Source organism: Paramormyrops kingsleyae, chromosome 1 (assembly GCF_048594095.1).
Source record: "Paramormyrops kingsleyae isolate MSU_618 chromosome 1, PKINGS_0.4, whole genome shotgun sequence".
Classification (NCBI taxonomy): Eukaryota; Metazoa; Chordata; class Actinopteri; order Osteoglossiformes; family Mormyridae; genus Paramormyrops; species Paramormyrops kingsleyae.
The window spans coordinates 24,557,064-24,582,500 of NC_132797.1; the positions used below are offsets into that span (position 1 = coordinate 24,557,064).

Genomic DNA, 25,437 nt, shown 5'->3' on the forward strand with positions numbered 1-25,437 from the left:
AGCTTAGGTTGCTTAGCGTTAAAAATAATGTTTTGTATCATCGGTTCAAGAAAATGTCTCGAAAATGTAGAAGATACTGCTGTAATAGACCAAAATATCTTTGTACAATTGCTTCCCGCATAATAACACAATTGTAATGTTTGCTCTACATATCTGAAGTCTTTGAACGCAATTCTGATCATTTAATCCAACAATCTTTTAAAATGTTTATTCATGACACGCTTGCTCTTTCTCATTCTTATCTATTTCCTTTTGACTTATCTGTCTGGAATTAGTGTCCCACCAATTTTCAAGTTGGTTTATTTACGATTTCCCCCTTTGTTTCTATGCAATTCTAGAAAAAATACACAAGAAATGAAGCTACCTAAAATATTTGAAAAGCTTAATTAGTTGCTAGAAAATTATATTCGTTCCGTAACATATAAACTCCAAACCTATATATCCAACTGTAATATTTTTCTCATTTTTTTTATTCTCTGTTAATGCCTGTCGCATATTTGTAGGCCTACATAGTTTTCTTTTTCCTTGATGATGTAGCGTAGTTTACAGAACATGGATGTGGTCAGCATTTGCAGATGCGAAGCACTTTTGCCTTATTTGTTTCAATCAATTGAAATAAAGACGGCTAACAGAGTGTAGCAGCCCACTGCAAATGAGATACGCACTAGTTACACATTGCGACAAGACAGGGCAAACATTAATAAAACCCCTGCTGGTTTAACACCAACCCGTGGTTTGTGTTTCCTAAGACACATCGTGTTCTCAGAACATTTTTACAATGGACTCTGCTGAAGTGATAAAACCGAATGAAAAAGGAAGGAAACACTTAGGCTGTATTAGTCACTAAAAATCGCCTGCGCTTAATATTAGCTACTCTGTTCGTCCTACACGTAAAATGCACTCATTTATTTAATATTATTTTTATTAACGATACTTTACAAGCTTATAGTGGCCTACGTAACGTGTTTAACCATAAGTAAACGCGAAGCGCAAATGTAAATACATCTGTTTTTCTATAAACACTGCTGTTCGTATTAGCGATTACGACGGCCGGCAGAATTACTGAACAACAGCATATGTTTGAGACCTTGGTGATTTATGTTACGGGAGGGGCCCTAGTTTTCTGACCTTGAACGATGTAGCCCGTGTAGCCTCAACTCCAGTAAAATACCCGGCAATAAAAACTAAGTTTGGATTGCCTAAAGGCGACTGATAATGACGACAAAAAACTCACTCATATAGAACGGTTGCCATTGTGATGATTCATTTCACAGCCGTCTTATGTAGTTTAGGTGACTATTTTATCCAAAGCGATCACGTATATTAGCAGTTAATGCAAACTAAGCAAACTAAGACGAGTACAAGGGTACAGGAGAAGGGCGTCCCTTGGGACTTGTGTAACTTCATTACTGCCACGCTGCCAGCTGCCCTTAATAGGAGTCTTTATCTAGCGCTTCAGACGGATTGACCACGCCGCCGAGTAGCCTACAGCTGCTGTTACCATATAGGCCTAAGCCATTATGAATTAAATTTATATGGACTAAATTAAATTAGCATTCAAGTCAGCTAAAACATCAGTTCTGTTGTAAACTGAAAGCGTATAACAGTTATCAGGGATCAGTGCACCCTACGTATGTCATTAAACAGAGCAATACGCAGTAGATTATATACACAGAGTCAGTTTTATTTTAGACACTGATATAAATGCATGGTATGCTATAGGCAATATTTCCACCCAGACATTTTTAAAAGATATATGTATTTCTTTGAAAGTGTCATTCACTTTAAACCAAATCACCTGCCGATTATACATTTCAGTGACATTATACTACTGAATTGAAAAGTAAGCTAATGAAAACAAGTAAGAAAAAAACGTATCCAAAAATATGTTCCATGTAAAATATTGCATAGCCTTACAAAATTTAACATTTTCGTACATGGCTGACTACAATTAACTTGCCGACGAAACAGAAATGAAGCAAAACCTTGGGTTGTAATAATTATATCAACGGTCGGGGGATATTAGCCTATGCATGTTACCATTAGAGACAAACTCCAAAGCTGAAAGTTACAGCCCAAATGTTGAACTGAAATCCTGTTTGCTAGAACATCCAGGTTAAATTAAGGTAGTATTCTTTTGCATATGAACCTTAATCTAAGACTGGCCAACAGTAAGAGTCCTAATTATGCAACGTAATAAAACGCCTGCATGTCGTTCTTCATCTTTTTCTTATTAGTCTATACTATTATTAACAGTAGATGCGTGTGCGTGTTATATGCGTGTAGAACTTGCATCCCTTCCCTGCTTTGTGCCCCGTGCGGCAAAACAATCAACTGCATAAGTGTAAAAGATGCAAGGTCATTCAGATCAAAGAAAACGTGTGCGAAAATACGTTTGTTTCAAATATATGTATACATATATAGTATATATACCTATACAATCTTCCTTTCATTTAACCTATGTTTGAATAAACGTGCTTCGCTATCTAGTATCAGGCGTATTATAGACTAGGACGCACAAGCACGCTCTGTCATTTTATCGCTGTTTTGAACGCCGGGGAGAACATTTCACCAAAGCGGGAATGTTTGATCAGGCAAATCTTCTGCATCCCTCTAAAACCGAAACATAACGTACACATTTTCGATGCTTGCTTCCGGTCTGTTGTCAAGACAACTATATCGCAATCCAAACTTCAGGTTGCTATTGGAGACAGAGACGCTTCGGACCGCGGATCTGATCGAGCCGGAGGCTTTATATTAGATATATCTGCCTTATAATGTGGAATCGCCATCCTTAGGCTATCGGACAGATTTGAACGATGAGTCAGCGGCAGGTTTTACAAGGTAAGCGCAGATTAAAGAGTTTAAAATAGGGGGATGAACTGGTGACAGAGTTCAAATGAGTGATCTTGCGTAATCACCACTTTCGCCAGCCGAACGACTATGTTAATATGCACCAAATATTGCATCGATTAACAATTTCTGTTTCAGTTTTTGAACAATACCAGAAAGCTAGGACCCAGTTTGTCCAAACAATTGCGGAACTTGCAACAAGACCACAAAACATAGAAACGCTACAAAATGCAGGTAAGTGGGGGCATACGACATTTTCATTCGGCCACTGGCGTAGTATTTATTTATAAAATTAAATTCTAACTTCTTTTTTTATACGGGTAACTTGTCTGAATTCGTGATCTTTTCCAAAAATAATTTATGTCGTGACTATATTTGCCCAAGTAGGCCTGGAAGGGTCTGTAGGCCTATTTGTAATCTGCATTAAAATATAAAATACATTCAAGAAAACACGTAAACAAAACAAATTCCCTGCTGTACAGCTTTCTGAGTATCACACCCTCTCGTGGGTAGTAACAAATTTAGCCCTGACCCACAATGTGAAGCCGAGACAGAATCATCACGAGAGCACATCTGCATTATACGTTGTCATTATTTTAAAATATTATGTCACTAAAAGCCATATTCTTTTTTTATTATAATATCACATCACGTTGCTAATATTCCCTTGACCATTTTCACATACTGTTGTTTTAAGTGAGTTTGACAGGTTGGAGTAGGGTATGTATTAATTAGGTCTATACGTTTATCCATCACATTTTATACATTTTCTAACAAACCTCGCAGCCTGCTGTAGTAGGCTACATTTTGAAGCTATGAGGTCTTGCTTTAAGTAGCCTATCTGAGGTTCCCTATCCGTGCAGTGGTTGTTTTAGTTTCGCTGGCAGCTTCAGCGATCTTGCGAGGTTCCGCGGGCGGCTGTAGTGCACGCAGGCCGGCGGGATCCCGCAGCTGTGTCGGCCGCACATGGTTTTCATTAGCGGGGCTGCACTGCCAGCAATAGGAAAATGCCATTGCTTTCAGAATCGCACGACACTGTGTAGTTTAAATCGGCGGGACATTCTCCCTTTTTCATACAACGTTACACTGAGGCTGGAACAAAAGCAAATATAAGTTCACAACAAATAGTTTGACAATGTGGAAACAGTAATACTGCTAATAGTATTGAATCGAATTACTATGATTATATGACAATACTCAGACTTAACGCCGGTAACTATGTTTAGCTATACTTTCTATAAGTAAGTTTTTTTTTATGTTTGATTTGTGCAGCGATTGTCTGAGTGACGTCATCTTGTTACGATGACTGTAATCCATACTTACTCTATCTATCTCGTCTCAATATTTAAAAAAGGCCTCGAGACTGTGACGCGATTTAAAAATACAGTAAAACACGTAATCCCCAGCATGTGAATATGGCTTATTCTCCAGTTTGTTTGTTATATGTTAATTACCGTTTCCCTATGCACAAAACGAGTCTCTCTTCAACATAGGTGTACTGTCCCTGCTGCGGCCTCTTCTGCTGGATGTGGTCCCAACTATTCAGCAGACAGCAGCTTTGGCTCTGGGAAGGCTTGCCAACCACAACGATGACCTGGCCGAGGCGGTTGTAAAGGGAGACGTCCTTCCGCAGCTTGTGTACTCTTTGGCGGAGCAAAACGTAAGACTCCTCCGTGCTCGGTGAACTCAGTGCCCGCAAAGGATTAAGTGAATCGTGAGCGTTACTCCAGCCCGTGTTCAGATAGAAAATGAGAGCTGTAAAACAAGTCAGCGGTCAGCCGCTCGATGGGAAATATATTCAATTTACGCAACCGACGTCAGTGAGTTACGTCCGTACTATAATATGAAACCTGCATTGTTCAATAATGTCTATCTATAAAAATGTTTTTGGGATCTGATGATTACATATTTGTGGCCGCAACGATCACGTGCATTATCACAACACATCTTACTTTTAATATTCTTAATTTTTCATTTTCATTTTAAACTCGTGAAACTTCTTGCATGCCTGCTGCGACGCGTTTTGCTATCAATGTATCATCGACAATCGTGTGGCTTAGCACACAATCGAAAGCTTTGACAAAGAAAGTAAAGCAAGAAAGAAAAAAAGAAACTTGCAAAATGAAAAAACTCCTGATAGAAAACGCAAGCATGGGAAAGCACTCACTGCAGGAAGGTTTTTTTTTTCTCCCGAAGACGCAATTATGCATCTTGTGTGCATAAAAGCCATTTATCTTGAGCTTGGCCTCTCGACTGCAGTGTGTCATTCATAAACAGACAATTAACTAGCACTCGAGAACACTGCAGCCACACCAGTGGAGAACTTGGTGGAAAAAGATTCTGTTAGCCTGAGTCACTATAGATGATAGTAGAATTAGCGATAACGTTGATGGTCTTTTTCACAATAATTTAAGTGTTCGCACCGTGTTTTGCGAGTTCAAGTTATGATTTTCGTTGCGTTTGATTTCCGAGTTTTTTTGCGTCTGAATACAATTAAATGAATCCACTGCACAGGACCTACACAATTTCCCAGGCTTTTGCGAATCACAAGTGGTTATTCAGGGCCGTCGTGAATGTCTCAAGAGATCAGGCCACATGGGCAAACAGCAACTTGCGCAACCACAGAACACCTGACAAAAGGATTGACATGTCTGCGAAATACCGGCCGAATCTACGCCTCTTGGGTGCGCGCCTGCAGTTCTGCTGGGCCCTTTAGTGCAACAGCGTGAATGGGGATGTTTGTTAGCACTCGGGCTTTGAAGAGCTCCAGGGTCTGAGACCACCCCATCCTTTTCACGCAAGCAGGGGACCTTTTTTCGCCCGTTGGCATTCGCTCGGTTTTTTGGGACCTTGTCATGTGTGCAATTAGCTGCCAGATTCTAATTCGGCTTTCAGGGAAGGTAAACGTTTCTGCTTCGCGTCGTGTTAATTGCACTGGACAGCCTTTACTTGCATTTGTACTTAACGCTGGTTAAGCCCAATAGTTCTAGAGAGAAAATACCCAGTGGATTTTCAAAGGATTTAAAATCAAAATAATTTTAAATGATTCATAAATTAAGTTGATCTTTGAATTACTTAGAATGCCCAAGGCTGTTTGGGTTTCAACACGTCGTTTTATATGCATTTGGGCACTCCTTTGTTTGACTTAATTTATTTGATTTTGCTATACATTCTTCTGTGTTCTGCAGTAAATTTATGATGTGCTATTTAGGAAAAAAGTGCTTAGAAGGATTTTATGAACCCAAAGTGTGACTTGATCTTATCTCCTGTGATCTTACTGTTTTTTTTTTGTACATTTTTTTTTTTACCTGTGTTTCAGTACTTACTCAGAAATGCAATTTACAACACATTACTACACTTAATTATTACTCTAAAATCAAATACTTATTGTTCAGTTGCAAAATCGGGTAAGACTGGTCTTGAAATAATTTATCCTAGAAACATGTAAATAAGAAGTGGCTTCGTGGGCCTCACTGAGGGTTATGTATATATGTCCCCACAATGTAATGAAAAACTGTTATTTTGACATTGTGGTGACCAGTTTTTGGTTTACACAAGGGGAAATTCAATTTTATAAAAATCTGTGATTGCTGACAAAAAATTAAAAATGCCAAAGGACTTTTTGTTTGGTTACTTATGGTTAACGTTATGGCTGAGTAGGGGTTAGGGTTGCCATTGTCGGGATTAGAGTTTTGCCAGTACAAATGAATGGATGGTCCCCATAAAGATATGAGTACAGGTCTCTCTCTCTGTCTCTCCCTCCCTCTCTCTCTCTCTCTGTCTCTCTCTCTCTCTCTCTTTCTCTGTGTTTGTGGGAAGTTTCATTTCACAGTACAATAACATGCATTAAGGCAGACTGGCATGTAAATCGTACATAGGGCATGTGTACTATGTACAGTTTAAATGGGCTTGCATTTTCTCTATGGTGTTTCCCTCCCTTGTGTACTACACAGCCTGGCATAGTTTCCCATGACCCTTTGCTGCATCAGCACCTGGAAGTAGGGTCTATAAATAGAGTCACTGTACAGTAGCACTGTGCTTGATTATTCTAGTCAGTCAATTTTTGGTTATTTTTTCAGTGTCTGTTATATTACTTTTCCTCATAAAGCACATGGTTTGTACCATGCGCCCAGGGAGCATAGTAAGATGCCCACACAGAGCTGTTTGGTAGGAGCTTCGAGAATAAAGCACATTCCCTACGACACATTAAAATCATTTTGGTGTCAATTGGTAGCTATTAAATGCCATCCACTACAGCGACACAGTCCTTGTATACTCTGGTGCACAGGGTATGCCATCGTATTTGTTGTAGAAATGACTGACTATTCCTTATCATTAGCTATATCATCTTTTTCCATATACTGTAGCTATGGGTACTGTTTGGCTGTCCTTAGTAAATGGAGAGTTTCGGTGTTTCATTTATCCTTGTCCCTGAAGTTGCTGATGGCGATGATGGTAATGTGTGTGTGCGTTTGTGTGCCATGTCTCTCCCTGATCCGCAGCGGTTTTATAAAAAGGCAGCGGCGTTCGTGCTGCGGGCGGTGGGCAAGCACTCTCCCCAGCTGGCACAGGCCGTGGTGGACTGCGGGGCACTGGACGCCCTGGTTGCCTGCCTAGAGGAGTTCGACCCTGGGGTGAAGGAGGCAGCAGCCTGGGCACTAGGCAACATTGCCCGCCACAACGGAGGTAGGGCCAGAAACACGGCCGCTAACTTAGCTGAGGCTTATCCTTATAGCTAGCAGTTGTGAATCTGTGTCTGCATACTGCCATACAGAGTGTCTCCAGGCGGTACCTAAGAAGATCATAGTAATTTGTTACTGTGATTTTAGGTTAGTGTGATTTTTTCACCCATGTGGTACTTGGCTGCTTTGATTTGATTCTAAGTGGTATTTGGTCTGAAAACTTTCCGAACCACTGCTTTAAACTTATACACTATCTGTTATAAAGTATATTTAACTACATTAATGTGTATGAATGTGATTCCTATTTTATGCTGTGTTACTCTCAAAAGGATGAAGGTGCTATGAGGAGCATTTAAGGATATAGAATATGTACTGAAATCACTGCGTTGTTCGAAGCTGTATCATTAGCTTACTGTTATCTATAATAGTGCTCTATTGCTGCTTAGATGTTTCAGAAAAGATTGTATTTCCTGTGTAACTGTTGGGATCAGAAGGATGCAACCTGTAAAAAAACAAACCAAAGGATAATGAAACACGTGCCATTTGTCATCATTTGTTTTGCAACCATGTTTCATAGATTCAAGACACCTGAGACCTCTTTGAAAATGTATACTTTGACCCACGAATGAAGTGATTTAAAATGCATAACGTTTGTAATTAATTGGTGGTTTTCACTGTAAAATTTGATATGTATGATGCAAGAGTGGTGCACACATGTGTAAACACCCCCCCCCCCCCCTCGCACAGGGACCCATAGTTGGCACAGAGCTCCTCAGACCTGTGCTTATTAATGGGATCCAGTGGCTGACCTGTGCCTGCCCCAGGGGCGTGATGAAAGGCTGATCTGAAATGCAGATGCGGGTGGGGTGAGATGGGGGGGGGGGTTAGCCATCGCATCATCCCATCTTCCCCCCGCTCCGCCTGCCTGTTTCACTTTGAAAAATTGGCTGCTTGCAGGGGTCACTCCCCGTCACCCCTCGGCTGTGGGGAGGCTGATCCCTTATCGCCACCCCCGCCCACCCCACCCCACCACCATCCCTTCTTCCGGTGTGGTCTGTAGAGCTCTCCCAGGCGGTGGTGGATGCGGGGGCCGTGCCGCTGTTGGTGCTGTGCATCCAGGAGCCTGAACTGGCCCTGAAGAGGATCGCCGCCTCCGCCCTCAGCGACGTCTCCAAGCACTCCCCGGAGCTGGCCCAGACCGTGGTGGACGCTGGAGCTATTGCTCACTTGGCGCAGATGATCCTGAACCCTGATACTAAGCTGAAGGTGAAGTCTCCAAAGGCTCTTACCTATCATAGGTCCAACGTAGATACACAGCCACCAGTATCTCCCATACACTGAGTCACTACTATGATTCCTTTTAAAGATTTCAATAGTCTATATAAGAAAGAAAGTAATTTTTATTAATATATCCCAAAGTTCAGGCAAAGTTCTGTAGCTGTTGAGGACATGGGCTCATGTTCCATCCTAACAAGCATCAGGATGCTGTTGTATTAGATGCCTAGTTTGAATGTCTTCACCAGTATCAGTAGTTAAAAACTGCAGACTGCTCTGGATGTCAAAGTCAAAGGGGATCATTCAGGCAGACACATTTTGAGGTGTTTGATTTACTCAAAATTCTACTAAATTTAAGTGCTATTAGAGGAAATGAGTCTTGAAGATTCTGAACGGAACCGCTATTCTGGTGAGGTCATCTGAAATTTCCTAATCTTCCAGCGCCAAGTCTTCTCAGCCCTTGGGCAGATCTCCAAGCACTCGGTGGATCTGGCTGAGATGGTGGTAGAGGCAGAGGTCTTCCCGGCTGCGCTGGCCTGCCTCAAAGACCCGGACGAATACGTGAGGAAGAACGTCACCACGCTGATACGTGAAGTCGCCAAGCATACACCTGAGGTAACCGCCCAGCTCTCGCTTCCCGGTGAGGGATGTCAGCACCATACATCATCGGGGGATGATGGAGCTGCTGTTTCCCCCCCCCCCCCTCCCTTTCCTGAGCCCAAATACCTCCTCGAAGGCAGGTCATATGGTCTCTCCAGTTCTTGTAAGCTGAATGCTTATTTGCACACTGAAGGTCACATGACGTAGGCCCAAGAGGGCTTCAGGAAGCCCACACGAGTGACTGCTTGACATAACAAAAGGGCCTTTTCTTCGATGTCTCCATCTTTCTCTCCTGAAGCAGGATTCCTGCTCAGATGAGAAAGGCCTCGCTCACGACGTCCCCCTGAACTTCCCTTTAGGATCACCCTGCCAGGAAGTCAGCAATTAGCTTGTCTTGCATTAGAAGAGATGACATCATTCAGTCTGTTGTGATATGGAATTATGGGAAATAGAGTAGAAGAATGACCATCTCGTGTGATTGACCCCATAAAACACGTGATCCCCTGCTGGACACCTTCTATCATCAGACAAAACATGATTCAACTTTCCTGCTTATTTCAGTCGTTAGATTTACTGATATGGCAGTTGCCTGTCAGAATTAAAAATGCTGTGAAGCAATTATACTGCATTCTAATGTGTTTTAATATGCCTCCATATTCCCACTATTTATCCAGTACAGTATTGCTGGGGGGCCTGGAGTCTAGCCCAGGCTGCATTTTTAATGAAAAATATAATTTACATAAAGAAAGTACACCCTGTACCGTAGTTTCCTCCCCCTATCCAAAAGCTGTCTGAACTGGCTACTCTCTAAACCGCACGTAGATTGTGTGCATGAGTGTGTGCATGAGTGTGTGCCCCGTGATGGACTGGAATTCCCATCCAGGTTATCATATCTATTGTTTGCTCTGCTGCCTGGGATTGGCTCCAAGAGCCTCCGCAACCCTGCGCTGGGTAAGTGCTTGCAAGACAGAGTAGCCTCCTAGCTTACCAGGAAGGTTTTATTTAATTAATACTTAAATTTAATTGTATTTTCTTTCAGTACATTATATACTCCAATAATACACTTTTAAAATGAAAGTTTTTACCCTTGCAATAATTTTTTATTGTTTTGGGGTGAGTTTCCCGAAGCGTTCTTAACGCTACGTCGTTCTTAAGTTCTGTGTTAAAAGATAGAACTAATGAACGACGTAGCGTTAAGAAGGCTTCGGGAAACTCACCCTTGATTTGTTTGCTGTTTCATTGCAGATTTTTTTGTGTTCATTTCTTTTTTTTTTTTTTTTACTGTCTTACATTTTCTATGGCACTATGTGACCAAACCATCACTCCAAGCCCTCAACATCCCTGATCAAGAAAAGTGGTTGGTAGATGGATGGATTATTTGACTGCACTAGAATATATGGAGTTACTCAGAATGTAACATTACATACGTAGTGGTGGAGCGCCACGCCTGGATTGACGTAATGCCTTTCGCACCCTCAGCTGTCCCAGCTGATTGTGAATGCTGGAGGCGTGGCCACCGTCATCGACAGCGTTGGCGAATCACAGGGCAACGTGAGGTTGCCGGGGATCATGATGCTGGGCTATGTGGCGGCGCACTCCGAGAACCTGGCTATGGCCGTCATCGTCTCTAAGGTTCGTCGCGTAGCTAAATACCCGGTGTTTGTTTATATGTATACATTCTATGAAGCTTATGTTGTATAATGTCTATTCTCGATTTTTTTATTATTTTTTTTTATTTGAATGACATCACTGTCACACCCCCCTTTGTGCTAAACATATGATGATGTCATACACAAGTCCAGATGATTATACCTGGAAAGGAAATGGTTTTAACATATTAGCTAATCACATTGAAAAACTGAAGCCGCTGCTATGGATTATTCTGGCAACAATTTTCCAAACACACATGCAAGCTATGAAAAGTCTATTTTCGATATGAATAATGAAACAAGAACACTTTAAATTGGCCTGTGTGAGTTTGCAAATGATGTTACTAGACCAGCCCATAGTAGTGGCTTCAATTTTTGAATACAATTAGCCACTAAAACAGAATTTAAATAACACAGTGAAGATGATCAAAGTGTGTTGGCCACAATGGGCTTGTGGACCTATTGCTTCATAAATCAAAAGTTATTCAAAGTCTAAATGCAGTTTTTTTAACACATTGATGAAGATGGAGGGAGATGGACAGAGAACTCCAACTACATCTCCTCTCTAGAGTTTTCCCTTTGAAGAACTGAAACAGGTGTCTAAACTGTCATGGTTACCAATCCTGATCATTCATAGATGAAATGGGAAAGACATTCATACCTTATGGGTTTTGGCTGAGCTTCAAGGCTCAAGCATGAACTTCTTAAGATATAAAAATTTCTGGATTTGAGTTGTCTGGTGTCTGTCGGTTCATTGAAAGGTCTAATTATGACCACTAACGTCCAAACTTTTGAGTGATAAACGTCCTCAATCTGTCTGCACATATAATTTGAATTTTATTAGCCTTGGCTTTGATCTGCAAATCAATCTAGAGCATAATTTGTGAGTCCGTGTCACACTCACTGTTGCCGTACAATAATCACATCCCATAATGCCCCATTGCTCTTGCAGTGAGCTGTCCTTGGAAATTAATGTCACAAATCAAAGGAACATGACAGCTACTGACAAGCCACATTAAAAGTTTGTTGTTTTGCTCCGTTGCCTAACAGGACTTTCAGTGGAATTTTAATTAGAATGTGCTGTAGAGAGACCCAATAAGAGGACATCTGTAACTGTATCATGCAACACGGATTTAACCCACCTGGGGCAGATTCAAAGCCCGCTGACTTGGGATTTGTATTTCACATTCATTTGAGAGTGTGGTTAGCAGAGTAACTGCCTAAACATCTCAATCCTTTATTTATCTATTAACTATTACTTAACTATTACAATTACGTTCCATGGTTGTGTCGTCGCTTCCCTTTCTCCTTCTTCCTTTCGCTGCCCTTCCTCTTACCCTGCCTTGAGTCATTTTCGTATGTCTCTCCTTCTCTTCTAGATATTGTCTTTCATTTTCTGCTCACACCATCCTCCTGGACTCGATCTCCTTTTCTCACCTCCCCACCCTGCACCCCCCCCCCCCCCAGGGCGTGCCTCAGCTGGCTATCTGTCTGGTGGAGGAATCAGAGGACCACATCAAGGCTGCGACAGCCTGGGCCCTGGGTCAGATTGGGAGGCACTCACCGGAACACGCCCGAGCCGTGGCGGCGGCCAATGTTCTACCCCGACTGCTTAGGCTGTACACGGACACAGAGAGCTCCGAGGACCTTCAGCTCAAGGTGGGCCATGCAGGACACACTGCTTAGCATGCTTTTACCTCTGGGTCTTCTGTTCCAGATTCAGTCATATGTATGTCATTAAGTTTAAGGACCACAATATGAATAATAACTGTGTTAAGGAAGGAAGGTGTTTGGCCATATATATATACACACACACACAGCAAAGTCCCTTAACGTCCCCCTTGAATCCTCTCAGACTAAGAAGGCTTTGAAGAGCATCCTGCAGAAGTGCACCTACCTGCCAGCTCTGGAGCCCCTGCTCCACGAGGCTCCCAGCGACATCCTCAAGCACGTCGTCGGCCAGTTCAGTAAGGTGTGGGCAGGCGTACACCCCTCCCCACCCACCCGGTTAAACAACTGTCTCGCATTCGAGTTCAAAGAAGCAGGGCTGGGTGCCATCAGCGGAAGCCCACCAGCGGAGGCACTAATGTTGGGCAATGGTGTGTCTTCAGGTGCTGCCCCATGACAGCAAGGCGCGGCGTCTGTTTGTCACCAGCGGGGGGCTGAAGAAGGTCCAGGAGATCAAGGCAGAGCCTGGCTCTCTCCTGCAGGAGAACATAAACTCCATAAACAGCTGTTACCCCGAGGAGATCGTCAGGTGCACTGCTGGCCTCTTTTTCAACTTCTCCGTCTTCTGCTTCCACCGCTCACCATTTCATGACTGGTCTTGTACTTCCAGGTACTACTCCCCAGGCTACTCTGAGATCCTCCTAGAAAGGGTGGAGGCGTACCAGCCAACATGATTCCCCGCGGATACCTCCAGCATTTTATCACTCAACAAAATTACAGGAAATTACAGAAATTACAGCTACTGTACCGATGAATGTCTGCATCTTAGGCGATGAAAATGTCAAACATTCATTGTCAGTCTGAGAAACATCTGTATTTTATTATATGTAGCCCTGATTACAGTTATCGTTCTGCTAGACAAATTCTTTGGTTTTACATAAATGTCGGTCATTTGTCAGCAGGGGTATAAATGAACAAACTACAAATACTCTCATTACTCTAACTGAGTTTTTTTTTTTCATAATTTGTACTTTATGAAGTAGTTTAAAATTGGTGTACTTTTACTTGTACTGTCATATAAAGTGCTGTAAAGCAAATTTCACTCTGCTATTTATCCCCCAAGTGTGTCTGCTAAGGATGTGCAGGAATTGATGTGGAAATATTGATTCTATCCCGTACTGGATATTGGGTGTTTCGTTTTGATTTTAACATTACAATATTGACTTCAAAGGTAATTTAAATGTTTACACTAGTATAGGAAGAAGGACATAGGGGTTCCTATAAGGGGGAAGAAAGGGGAGGACTTTCAGGGGTCTCGACATTATTGACTAGGGGAATGGAACGACTGATCTGCCGGTAACCATCGCTTAGCAAATAACCCCCCATTCTTACCGTAGGGGGTTGGGTACCAAATATAGGGATCTGTAATAACAACCTTGGTATTGGATCTAATCGGACTGAAAAGAAAATCGGTGGAATTCCCCATCCCCGGTGTCCGCTACTTCCCTAGCTTTACCGCTTGCCACTGATTTTATTAGTTCATGTTCAACAACGATTGGACCATTTATTTCCCATAACCAATCAAGTCATGCCTAAACTCAATAGTTGATTGACCAAAAAGTTAACAGCCACTAATAACAATGGAGCTTGTGGTGGGAGACTCTTCATTCACCTGTGAGACTTTTTCAAACCCAAGAAGGAGAATGTCACGTCAGTTTCGCCTTCGTGAGCCTGTTATCTGTATTCAACTCCATCTCTAATTTGAATAAATGTATCAAGGTAAGTTTTAGTTTTATCACATCCTTTAGACCTGGTTAGCTATCAGAGGTGGAGATTTCAGGTCCAGAGAGTACAAATCCAGACCAAGATTTTGTTTCAACCAACCAGTTGAGTATAAAGAGTAACAGTCACAGAGAACTCAACTGGTTGGTTGAAACAAAATCTTGCCAGGTTAGCTTCCTCAACATTAAACACCCAGCAAAATTCAGAGTTTGTGATAATGCTTTATGTTATTTTTTAGCTATAAGCACAAAATTAGATTAAACTATTTATTTCATTTGCAATCAAATTTTGGGTAGCTTGACCAGGGGTATCGTCAAGCCTATTTTGGGGGGGCTTTTTGTTTTTTGCCCCCCCTCAAAACAAACGTGTATTTATTGGTTTAAGTGATGAATAGCTTGTTATTATTCAGTAGTAAGTTTGCCATCACCCCCCCCCCCCCAAGTAAAGACTCAGTTTCCCGATCCATTCATCTCTAACTACACCTCTGAGCTTGACCAACTAGCCAGCTACTTCATTGTAGGCCGTCACTTCTGTTATCCGGCTGTGTAACGGTGCTGCTGTGTGTGTGAAATACCCACTATGTCAATTTGTGGCTCTGCATTATATTGTTAGGTACAGCTTGTTTTAGTAAAATATCCCCGAGTTTCACCACAAAGTTCAGCACCAGAGAGGGTTTTGTATCAATGTACTGTATAAAAAACAAGCTGCCTGGGTCTGTCTCCAGCATGCAGACATACAGACAGCTGTGTGCACCTAACCAAGGCAGGCTGAGCAGTACAGAATCTAAGAATCAGATCATTCCGAAACTAAACTGGAAATTCAAATTTTAGGCCCGTTGTTGTTGATCATGCAGTAAACCTACAATAAGGTCATTTCAAGAACGTGCAAGATTTTTTGCACCAAACGGAAAAGCATATTTTCAGTTGATTTAGAAATAGGCCTACATATGGTATTTAAATAAACGCCCGTGTCACGCTCACTGTTGCCGTACAATAATCACATCCCATAATACCCCATTGCTCTTGCAGTGAGCTGTCCTTGGAAATTAATGTCACAAATCAAAGGAACATGACAGCTACTGACAAGCCACATTAAAAGTTTGTTGTTCTGCTCCGTTGCCTAACAGGACTTTCAGTGGAATTTTAATTAGACTGTGCTGTAGAGAGACCCAATAAGAGGACATCTGTAACTGTATCATGCAACACGGATTTAACCCACCTGGGGCAGATTCAAAGCCCGCTGACTTGGGATTTGTATTTCACATTCATTTGAGAGTGCGGTTAGCAGAGTAACTGCCCAAACATCTCAATCCTTTATTTATCTATTAACTATTACTTAACTATTACAATTACGTTCCATGGTTGTGTCGTCGCTTCCCTTTCTCCTTCTTCCTTTCGCTGCCCTTCCTCTTACCCTGCCTTGAATCATTTTCGTATGTCTCTCCTTCTCTTCTACATATTGTCTTTCATTTTCTGCTCACACCATCCTCCTGGACTCGATCTCCTTTTCTCACCTCCCCACCCTGCACCCCCCCTCCCAGCTGGCTCAGCTCAGCTCAGCTCAGCTCAGCTTAGCTCAGCTCAGCTGGCTATCTGTCTGAAAATCGTCATTTCAAGAACGTGCTAGATTTTTTGCACCAAAAGGAAAAGCATATTTTCAGTTGATTTCTGCATTTGTGTAAATAGGCCTATATGTGCCTCTGGCTGAAGCTTTTAAGTTGTTATGATAACCTGCTAGATTTTCTTTCTCATTGAAGGATCCAGGTACTTAAAAATGCAGGAAAGCACATTTTGAACAGGCACTTCATTAAAATACAAAATGCATAAAAACAGAAATACACAAAGGGGCCTTGAACTATGATACTAGATGTCTAAATGAAAAACTGTGGAAATTCAAATTGTAGGCTGAATGTTTTTGGCTGTTTGAAGCCTGAATTGATATAAATGAGAGATAATTTTCAGTTTATTTACAGGCATATTGCATAGTGGGGGGTGGTGTGTGATTATGTGGATTAACAGCCTCTACTGGTGATCAGAAGGTTGTTGGTTCAAATCCTTCGCCTAGCAGAGTGATTTTCCCAGTGTGCCCTGGAGCAAGGCCCTGAACCCAACATTGCTCCAGGAATACTGTCTCACCCTCAAATGTATGTTGTGTTAAACAAGTGTCTAACAAAATAAATGAGGGTGGACTTATTTTATGAAATACTCACTAGTTTGAGTACTTTTTAAACAGCCAACTCTTTTTGCTCTTACTTCAGTGGTTTTTAGGAAAGGTGCTTTACTCAAAGTACATTTTTTGGAAGTGAGTTGGCCACTAATTAAATAAAGCATTATCCATAATCTCGCGATCGAGGTGCGTTTTCTTTTACAAACATCAAACTCATGCTATGGGATTTTGGTTCTAGCCTTTGAGAATGAAGCATTCTGATTAAATTCAACGGCATTAGAAATGTAATTCTAGCCTACAGTAACAACTAATAAATGGATAATTGTTTAAACTGGACAAACCATTATTTGTTTATCAGCATTTATATCTCAGTCAGCCTGTATAATTGATCATACGCGCCTTTTCATCATATGAACTCTTAACCTTAGAATATCCAGTGCTCAGCTGACTTTATAGCTAGGAGCAAATTTAACAGAAATTCCGCTGAGAGGCCAATGGGAAGTGAGATCAGTGTCACGAAGTTAATGGAAATTCTTTTTTTTTTAAAAACTAAGCAACAAGCCACAAACTACATTCCACAAATGTACCTATTACTTTACAGCATGACCGATAAATCTCAAGCAATTTAAGAATTAATAATCGTTAATATACAGCAGTATCTATGGGTTAATTATGTTTGTTTGTACGAATTAATTCAGCGCTATTAGTTATAACTGAAATAAAATAAAGTCATTTAATACAGGCACATAATTACCGAATGATTAATGTGTCTCAATAAGCTGACAATCCGATTTCGTATTACTTTCTCTCTTTTTGTTTGGCCGCGTCATTTCTGAATCCTGGTTTGCATAAAATGTAATGTTTGGTGCCGTTATTTATTGGTATCACCGCTTAATAACAACCTTTTAAATGTATTCTATCGTCTATAAAATGTTAGTCTTCTTATATAGCCTATATAATTTTATCATGCAGAATTTATCAGCCCCTGTCGCCTACACATTCGTTGGCGACTATTCCAGAGGAATGTTTTAACCAAATATTGATGAAATTGTACTAATTGTCGTGTTGTCATGGCGTCATATTTACGCCGAGCTCAGCGAAGGTCTGTTTGCTTATTTTAGTTTTATGTAAATTGTTCCGGCGTTGGGATTAGCCTCTGCTCTTTGTGGCCCTCTGTCGGTGACACAGCCTGTGCATGATCAATTGCACATGGTATTAAAATCCGATTTTAAAATTTTCTTTTTCTTTCAGAAATAATCTGTATTGTAACAATAGTTTACGTGGTGGAGACGAATAAGTGTTCCTTTCTAACGCATCGCTTGACAAGAATGATACAATTTAATCACAAATTTAATTATTTTAATCACAGCTACTTTGATAGATGTGGCCGCGATAACATAAAAGGAATCAAATTTCCCAATGAAACTTTATTATTTTTCATTTAAAATAGCACTGCTTTTAAAATTTGAAACTGATCGCTTCAGTAATGCCAAGCGATCTGTGACCAACGAAGTGTAACAGCCGTGACATTATTATGTTATTAATGCTGCGTCAATCAAAATTAGGCTACTATAAAACATTTAATAAGTATCCGAAATCCGATGCAGGGTAGGCTACTTTTAATTTCATAGCCAAATGTGTTTTTTCAACCGTTAAACGTGTAATTGTATATTTCCTTGTTTCAATAGGCTAACTAGTGGTACGTTTTAAGACGTTTAATTATTATAGTCGTTACGCTATAAAGTTTTAATTTGAAATCATTGAATTCATTAGTACCAGCAGTGCTCTGCACAAGTTTTAGGGTGGTTTTAATGTCCCAGAAAGTCATCTAATTGATATTCCTGAAATGTCACATAGTAGCAAGAGCGGAGATAAGGAGGCGAGTTGTCACAGAGCAATTTATTCAGTGACAACAGCGTAATGGTGAGAAATACTGGTACAGAAAATAATAGGCCTATCCCACATTTTTTTACATGAGACAAACACTACGCTGAGCTTACTGCATATTTTATCATTTTGACCAATAAATATTTAAGTATTTGATCAGCAACTGAGTTTTCAAACTCAAAATAAGCGCGTGCTTACATATATACATAATATGTAAAAGTACTGTTTGGTTATTTGTAAAACTGGTTCATATTTATAATGGAGGGATTTATTTAGCTTTACTGTAAATAACTTACCTAATTCATGTCAGTCATAATAGCATGGCAACAAAGTTAGCATGACAGCGTGTTTGGCGCATTAAATTGTCACATTTGAATAGGAGACCCAGTGCGTTGTTTAATACTCCTTGTTGGCCATCTGAAGATATATATGAAATGCATTTAATTATTTCCAACTCGATATTGTCAATGAGTTATTTCAAACACGTCATTGCCATGTGTATTATTGCCCTTTTGATCAATTGACTTTTTAATTAACACAAAGCCTCCAATCGAAACAGGTTTAAGCATATTTCTTTTTTAATGAAATAATCATACAAATATAGGATATTTAACGGTATTAATTGTTCTATAGTTTTAAATGTTCTCTAATGTGTTGCTTTTCAATACGTTTAAACTATTCAGTGAATTCGCATAGTTTTATTGTTTATATATGTTGGTCATCCAGAATAGCTTGTAGCTTGATGGTTACCTTAAACATGCTTACCCTTTCAAAGCTTCCCCTCACGTGTGACAATGTGTCCCATTATGGGACACGTTGTCGCAAAATACAGTTGTGCATTTATTGTACAATTAAATCAATATGAAATTAGAAATGATCATACAAGGCATATTGAACTGTCCATTAAAGCATTGTCTTTCTTTTAGCATGGTTATGACCATTCAGCAAGGTTGCGTTTTCTACCAATTCTGGAAAAACTCAGATATATGTGTGACAACATGTCTCGGTCTCTCCTACTATATCAGAAAAAGGGTAAAAATGTGTACCAATGATTGTCACTGGTGCTGTACCCTCAAGGGTCTACCAATACTCCATAGCTGTAGGTACTTGTACCTTTTAAGGTACAGAAATGGACTCCGAGGAACATTTATATATCATTGATGGTACATTAATGCTGTTTCTACCTTTGGGATGTTCCACAGAGTCCATTTATGTACCTTAAATGCACAAGGGTATAGTCCCAGTGACAAGCAAAGCCTCGTTTTTTTCTGAGTAGCCTATGCCTATAGGCTGTATAGTAAAAACTTGAGAGTCGTTGAAAGTAGACCTTTAACAGGTTGTTCCAGAGCATAAATATTGTTATAAAGTGAACACATGGTTAATATGACCCCACTTGTCCGATACCTGAATGGATCTTCTACAGACAAGTAACAGGATCACAAAAACAAACAAGCAATGATAATGCTATACGGACATGCAATTTGTATGTGAGGGTTAGATTCATACCAGCAATGTAGAAACGGCACGCTTCTCTCGTCTTTATTTAACTAACCGTGTGTTTCCACATTAATATCACAGCAGTCTGCGTCTGGGTGGCTGTATACTTACCAAAAGACTGACTGATTTTCACGAACAATGTAATCCAATGGGAATGGTGGTGTTGCCCCAAGAAAACCAAACCCAATTCACCTTCGATTAAACATTCATCATTTGTCAGTAGTACCTTTTTAACATTTTAAAATCACCATAAGTCCTCTTATTTTGAGAAATAGACCTACGCATGGTATGTAAATAAACGCCCTACTAAAGTACCTGGCGCGCCTCGGTCACAGGTCCGTTACGAGAATTGTTTAGGCCTATATATGAAAATGAGAAAATGTTAATATATTCATTATTTATAATGCTGTCATACTTGTAATGACCAATGACCATATGCGGGAAAAATGTAATAAAGTTCACCTGTGTGCTATATGCTGTCGTTTAAAGCATGCTTCTAATACAAGGACCTTGTCAAATAACAGCGTATCCTCGTAAAATTGCTATTGTATATAAGCAGCATTTAAAACGACACGAGAAATGACATTTACACGAACATACGAAGACCCTTGTCTAACACACACACACACACAGACACACACACACACACACACACACACAAAGGCTACAATTTCTGAAGCTCAAGTTAAATCTTTACTGAAGGCCGGTAAAAACATGCTGCTGACAGAGGCGGCCGCCTAGGGCGCTATCGTCTGAGGGGGCGCCGACCTAGCAAACCAACAAACAAAGCAACAAAGTATGCTGCAGAACAGGATGTAGCATAGAGGACCAGAAAAATGTAAAGACAGACAACGTACTTAGTTTTATTGAGCTTTGTTATGTGATGGGGTATTTTATATTAGTACTACAGCGTACAACAGGCAGCCTTACTCTTAAAGTACAAATACGAAACGATCGGCAGACAAATATGCATAAGCACTGAGTTAGCAAGTTATTCTTATACAAATGATTTTTACCATTTTAAAGTATTTCAGTTACAACATACTTGCCCCACCGAAGCTTTATCTTGTAGATAAAAAAAAAAACACACATTCGCTTTTATAATTAAACACAATCAGTGATTAGAATAAAAAAACAACAACATTTTTTCAATATTTTAAATAAGCTGTACATTCTTTCTCAAGTTTGCTTTGTAATTTAACGAACAGACAAAGCTAAATGAAGCCAGGTAACATCGGTCATCAGTCTTTTTGGCAAAATTAATAAGCAACTAAAACACGCCACAAGCTGTAGAAGACGTTTGAAAAACAGGTCAGATGACGTCATCCAAACCGACCAAGAAAACAAAAGTCATCATGGCCTGAAAATGTCGAACAACCTGATCGTAGGATACAATTATTAAAACAATGTTAATACATAGTAAAACAACTCTCATTATACGTTGTTCAGATAACGAACAGCTCGCGGGATCGTGGTTTGATGTCCATTTGCCTGAAATCGGTCAGAAGGTAAGAGGACAAACTCACCCCCGCGTTGATCACCTTAATACGACCAGCCACTTAAAAAAAAGAGTAAATGTAACACTGATTTCTAGAAGGACAGGGGTACAATACAGCAATACCCGACGCCAAATTTATTGGGCAGTGTTGCAAAGCAAGCCAGTCTCCAAAGAGAATGTAACCGATGGCTTCCTGTTATTAAAACCAATTATGACTTACGATGAATCACTGACGTATTAAAAAAAACTGCGCATGAATGGCTTCATAGTTTAAACCCATTCTGAAATAATCGCTTTTCAGAAAATAAAATAAAAATCGGAAGGAAAAAGGCACGCCTTTTGCACAGTGTAACGCATACATTAAAAACACAGTATAAAACATTTGATCTTTTATTGGACCCTGTACTCTAAAGAGAACACGTCAAGCGTGCCAATACTGTGGCTTGCGGAAATTAATAAGCAAATGCATTTGCATTATAAAAACAAGATGAAATGTGGATACAAGCAACATACAGTACTTAGGGGTTGGGACAAGTTAATACAATGACATCCTTCATTTTAGCAGAACCTTTGAGCTCACACTACAAGGTACTTTAAAAATTCTTGCATATCTTTTTTTTTGTTTGTTTTTGATTAAAAAGTAATGTAAAAATATATCCGTATTTATAATCTATATATCTACACGAACATACCTACCACGTGGAAGCTCCCGAACAGGGTTAAGGATACGGCATATTTAACTCGTAGCCTGTTACTGGTCGTCTTGCACGATCGCAAAAATATTTGTATAACAGATTGCTGTTAAAAGTTCCCTTCATAAATGATAACTAGGGTGCATAAAAGGTTTGTGACTTTTTTCATGTGCAAAATATACAAATTGCGGGTTTGTTTTCATTTTCAGTCTTTCCCCCTCAAAGTTCAGGGCCAATATGTCCTTGAAATGATCACTGGACAATTAAATTAATAATAAATCAATTAGTAATCGATTAAGGCCCTAGGTCAAACATATAAAACATGAGGCCTCTAAACTGTTCAATGTATGGTAAAATACTTTATATATAAAACTCAAAACAAAGCCAGATGTAAAATGAAGTTGGCCGGGTGGGATTGTACTTGTGCAACACACACACACACACAGGGTAAACATATCCTTATGGGGACCGCTCATTCATTTCAATGGGAAAAATGAAACCGGTCCCCATAAGGGAAAAAAAAACGGATATTTATCATGTTATGGGGACATTGTGTCCCCATAAGGATAGGTAAACCCGCTCACTCACACACACACACACACACACACACACACACACACACACACACACACACACACACACACACACACACACACACACACACACACACACACACACACACACACACACACACACACACACACACACACACACACACACACACACACAAAAGCAAAGTGTTCATTCAGTCTGCAGAGAGCAAGAGGGCTCCATGCTGTAACACCAGAAGAAAGAGTTTCTCTGTCTTGTGGGGGTAGGGCTACAAATTCAGTCATCTTGCTGAATGCCATTTATCATAGCGTACAAAAGAGAGAGAGAGAGATGTATTCTGTCTTGATTCTACCAGAGTAAACATCTTTCTCACAGTGGTCCAGAGCAAGTTATCCCAAAGTGCTACAGATTCTGCCTGCGGGACCTCTGGTCATCCCAGCGACGCAGACCACCGGGAACGAGCGGGAGCTATGCGAAGCCACTGGAAGTGGGTTAAGGACTTTTTTGTAGACGTTTCACCACCAGAGACCACACACTGTCACCCAGTAAGCATGGCTTGATATTACAGCACTAGTGCAGGAGAGGAGAGCATCACAGGAACATCGTGGTTATGCGGGTCGGAGGTCCCCTCCTTACTGACCACTACAATGTCACCAACATTATGTTTCCCTGTCCAGTTCCCCCTAAAAATCCTGGTACCTGCCTACACTCCTCCTCTACCACCCTCCAATCTCTTATTTCACTGCTGAAGCAGAACAAACGTAACAGAATTCACACACAGCCGGGATACTGGAGAAAATAATGAACGAACACCAACATGGGGGGGGGGCAAATACTGCTTCCAATCCCAGAAAAAAAAAATGTAAACAAATGACGACTGAAGTCGGCGACAGAGAAAATCCCCCAACTGGTGAACTGTTTGTGCATTTACTAGATATCCCAGGCCAGCCGCCCCACCCCCCCAACCCTGCCCTCATCGCCGAGGCTACGAAAGGATTGTGGTGATGAAGTCGTAGAATCTCTTGGAGTACTGCTCTGGGTTGACCGTGGAGATCTCAGCCCCTGCCTGTACAAGGGAAATAAGGGGTTAAGTAACATGCAGCATGTGATTTTTACATGGGGAGGGGGGACTGACAGAAACTTGAACCCACAGCGTGCAAGCTGAGCTCCGAACACCTGCGAAGCAGGACAGTGTTTCTACCGACACGTACCAGGGAAGCACAAACAGCTCCGCTCGTCTGGCTCATTCATCAATGTTTCACGCATTTATCATTGTAATAAGCTCTATATGTTATACTCGCCCCGTGCTTGACCGTCTTGGCCGCATGCGCCGCCTTCTTCTTCGCGTCATAGTGCGTCAAGATGTCGATGATCCCCATGAAATACACCTCCTTCCTTGGGGCGTCTGCACAAAAAACACGCCACAGATGTTTACAATAAATTATATGACATGGATGTTTAGTTAGGTCAGCATTTAAAATGGTCACTGAATACAACACACATACACGCACACATTCCTCAGCTGTGCTCTCAGTCTCGCACCCGGTACATCTGCTTTTCATGCCACAAAATAATACGACTATATAAATCATGTACCGGGAGAGAGATGGATGATCCACCCCACACAAGTTCCCAATAAACGTTTGGTCCACAGGGACCAGGCTAAATGGACATGAAAGACTATTACAGGGGAGGAGAATGGTTGTCTTGAAGTGGGGGGGGGAAGGAGAAGACATGCTCAAACAGCGATGCCTGTCCCCACCCCCAGCTGCAGCCCTTCCTTTGGCCAAATATCCGTTTCATCTTCCTGTACCCCCCATTCCTTCCTCCCTCCTTCCTCCTGTTAACCCTACATCCATTCCACCTCCAAAGTTGCTAATCCTTCCACCCATCCCATCGCCATCCCACCTGAAACATGTCGTTAGCTGTGCCCAGTGAAGGCCGTGCGCGATGCACGTTGCGATTCCGTTAGAAGCATCGCGTCTGTACAGTTACACGGCGGTCAGACTCACTATCATGGCTCCTCAGCGCGTAAACGTCGATGTTGGGGTCGAACTCCCCAGTGCCGAACACCCTGTTGTTGTCTAGGGTGTTGCTGGGGCTGTCCGGGGGGGTGCTGACGAGCCCGCCGTCGCTCTCCCCCTCCTCCTCCCCATCGTTGTCCTCGATCTCCACCTCCTCCTGTTCCGCCCGCTCTATGTCATGGATGCCCACCAGGAGACTGTAGTCCATCAGCTTCAGCTGGGCCAGGAACTGAGGAAGGGAAATCAGCGCTAAGTAAACTGTGATGTAACTACACACGTAATCAAACGAGTACACCCTCATGTCATTTGCGCATTGTTTTTCTCAAAAGTAACTGACGTGCACCAACATGGCTACATCTGCACCTTGTTAGATTGAGGACCAACGGGACGGAGGCAGCTGCCAGCCTCCCAAAAGCAGCCAGACATTTGCCCTTCCAGAGGTTGGAGGCTTCTGCAGAGTTACAGGCTGCTGCACACCAACAGAAACAGAAACGGAAACTCCTTCTCCCGTTTGCTTGCATCCTGCTCACCCCGGTGCAACAGCTCATACAAATATCCGATATGGGGGGGTCCCTAAATTCTACATAAGCCCCACCTATCCCCGGATGCCAC

The 25,437-nt window shown here is 41.3% G+C and overlaps 2 protein-coding genes across 4 annotated transcripts in view; one reads left to right on the top strand and one right to left on the bottom strand.

The window, feature by feature from the left end:
• Window positions 1–2,377: 2,377 nt before the first annotated feature.
• spag6 (sperm associated antigen 6) lies at window positions 2,378–13,824 on the top strand. 2 transcript variants are annotated; one of them, XM_023800175.2, is made up of 11 exons: window positions 2,378–2,844; window positions 2,992–3,087; window positions 4,347–4,513; window positions 7,356–7,539; window positions 8,596–8,801; window positions 9,252–9,425; window positions 10,890–11,042; window positions 12,527–12,718; window positions 12,915–13,031; window positions 13,171–13,316; window positions 13,398–13,824. In XM_023800175.2, the coding sequence occupies exons 1-11, from the start codon at window positions 2,820–2,822 to the stop codon at window positions 13,459–13,461; spliced, it is 1,524 nt and encodes a 507-aa protein (XP_023655943.1). In that variant the 5' UTR covers window positions 2,378–2,819; the 3' UTR covers window positions 13,462–13,824. The 2 variants fall into 2 exon arrangements, with proteins under 2 accessions (XP_023655943.1, XP_023655944.1); XM_023800176.2 differs by lacking the exons at window positions 2,378–2,844; window positions 2,992–3,087; window positions 4,347–4,513 and adding an exon at window positions 4,520–4,673.
• A 7,074-nt stretch (window positions 13,825–20,898) lies between these two features.
• Window positions 20,899–25,437, bottom strand: part of pip4k2aa (phosphatidylinositol-5-phosphate 4-kinase, type II, alpha a) — a 35,446-nt gene continuing 30,907 nt past the window's right edge. The window contains exons 8-10 of one of the 2 annotated variants that reach the window (XM_072712082.1): window positions 24,814–25,054; window positions 24,099–24,206; window positions 20,899–23,863 (exon numbers count right to left, since the gene is read on the bottom strand). In XM_072712082.1, the coding sequence (XP_072568183.1) occupies window positions 23,787–23,863; window positions 24,099–24,206; window positions 24,814–25,054 (426 nt within the window). In that variant the 3' untranslated portion in view covers window positions 20,899–23,786. Of the gene's footprint in view, window positions 23,868–24,098; window positions 24,207–24,813; window positions 25,055–25,437 lie in introns of both variants that reach the window. The other variant, XM_023800259.2, reaches the window with a different exon arrangement.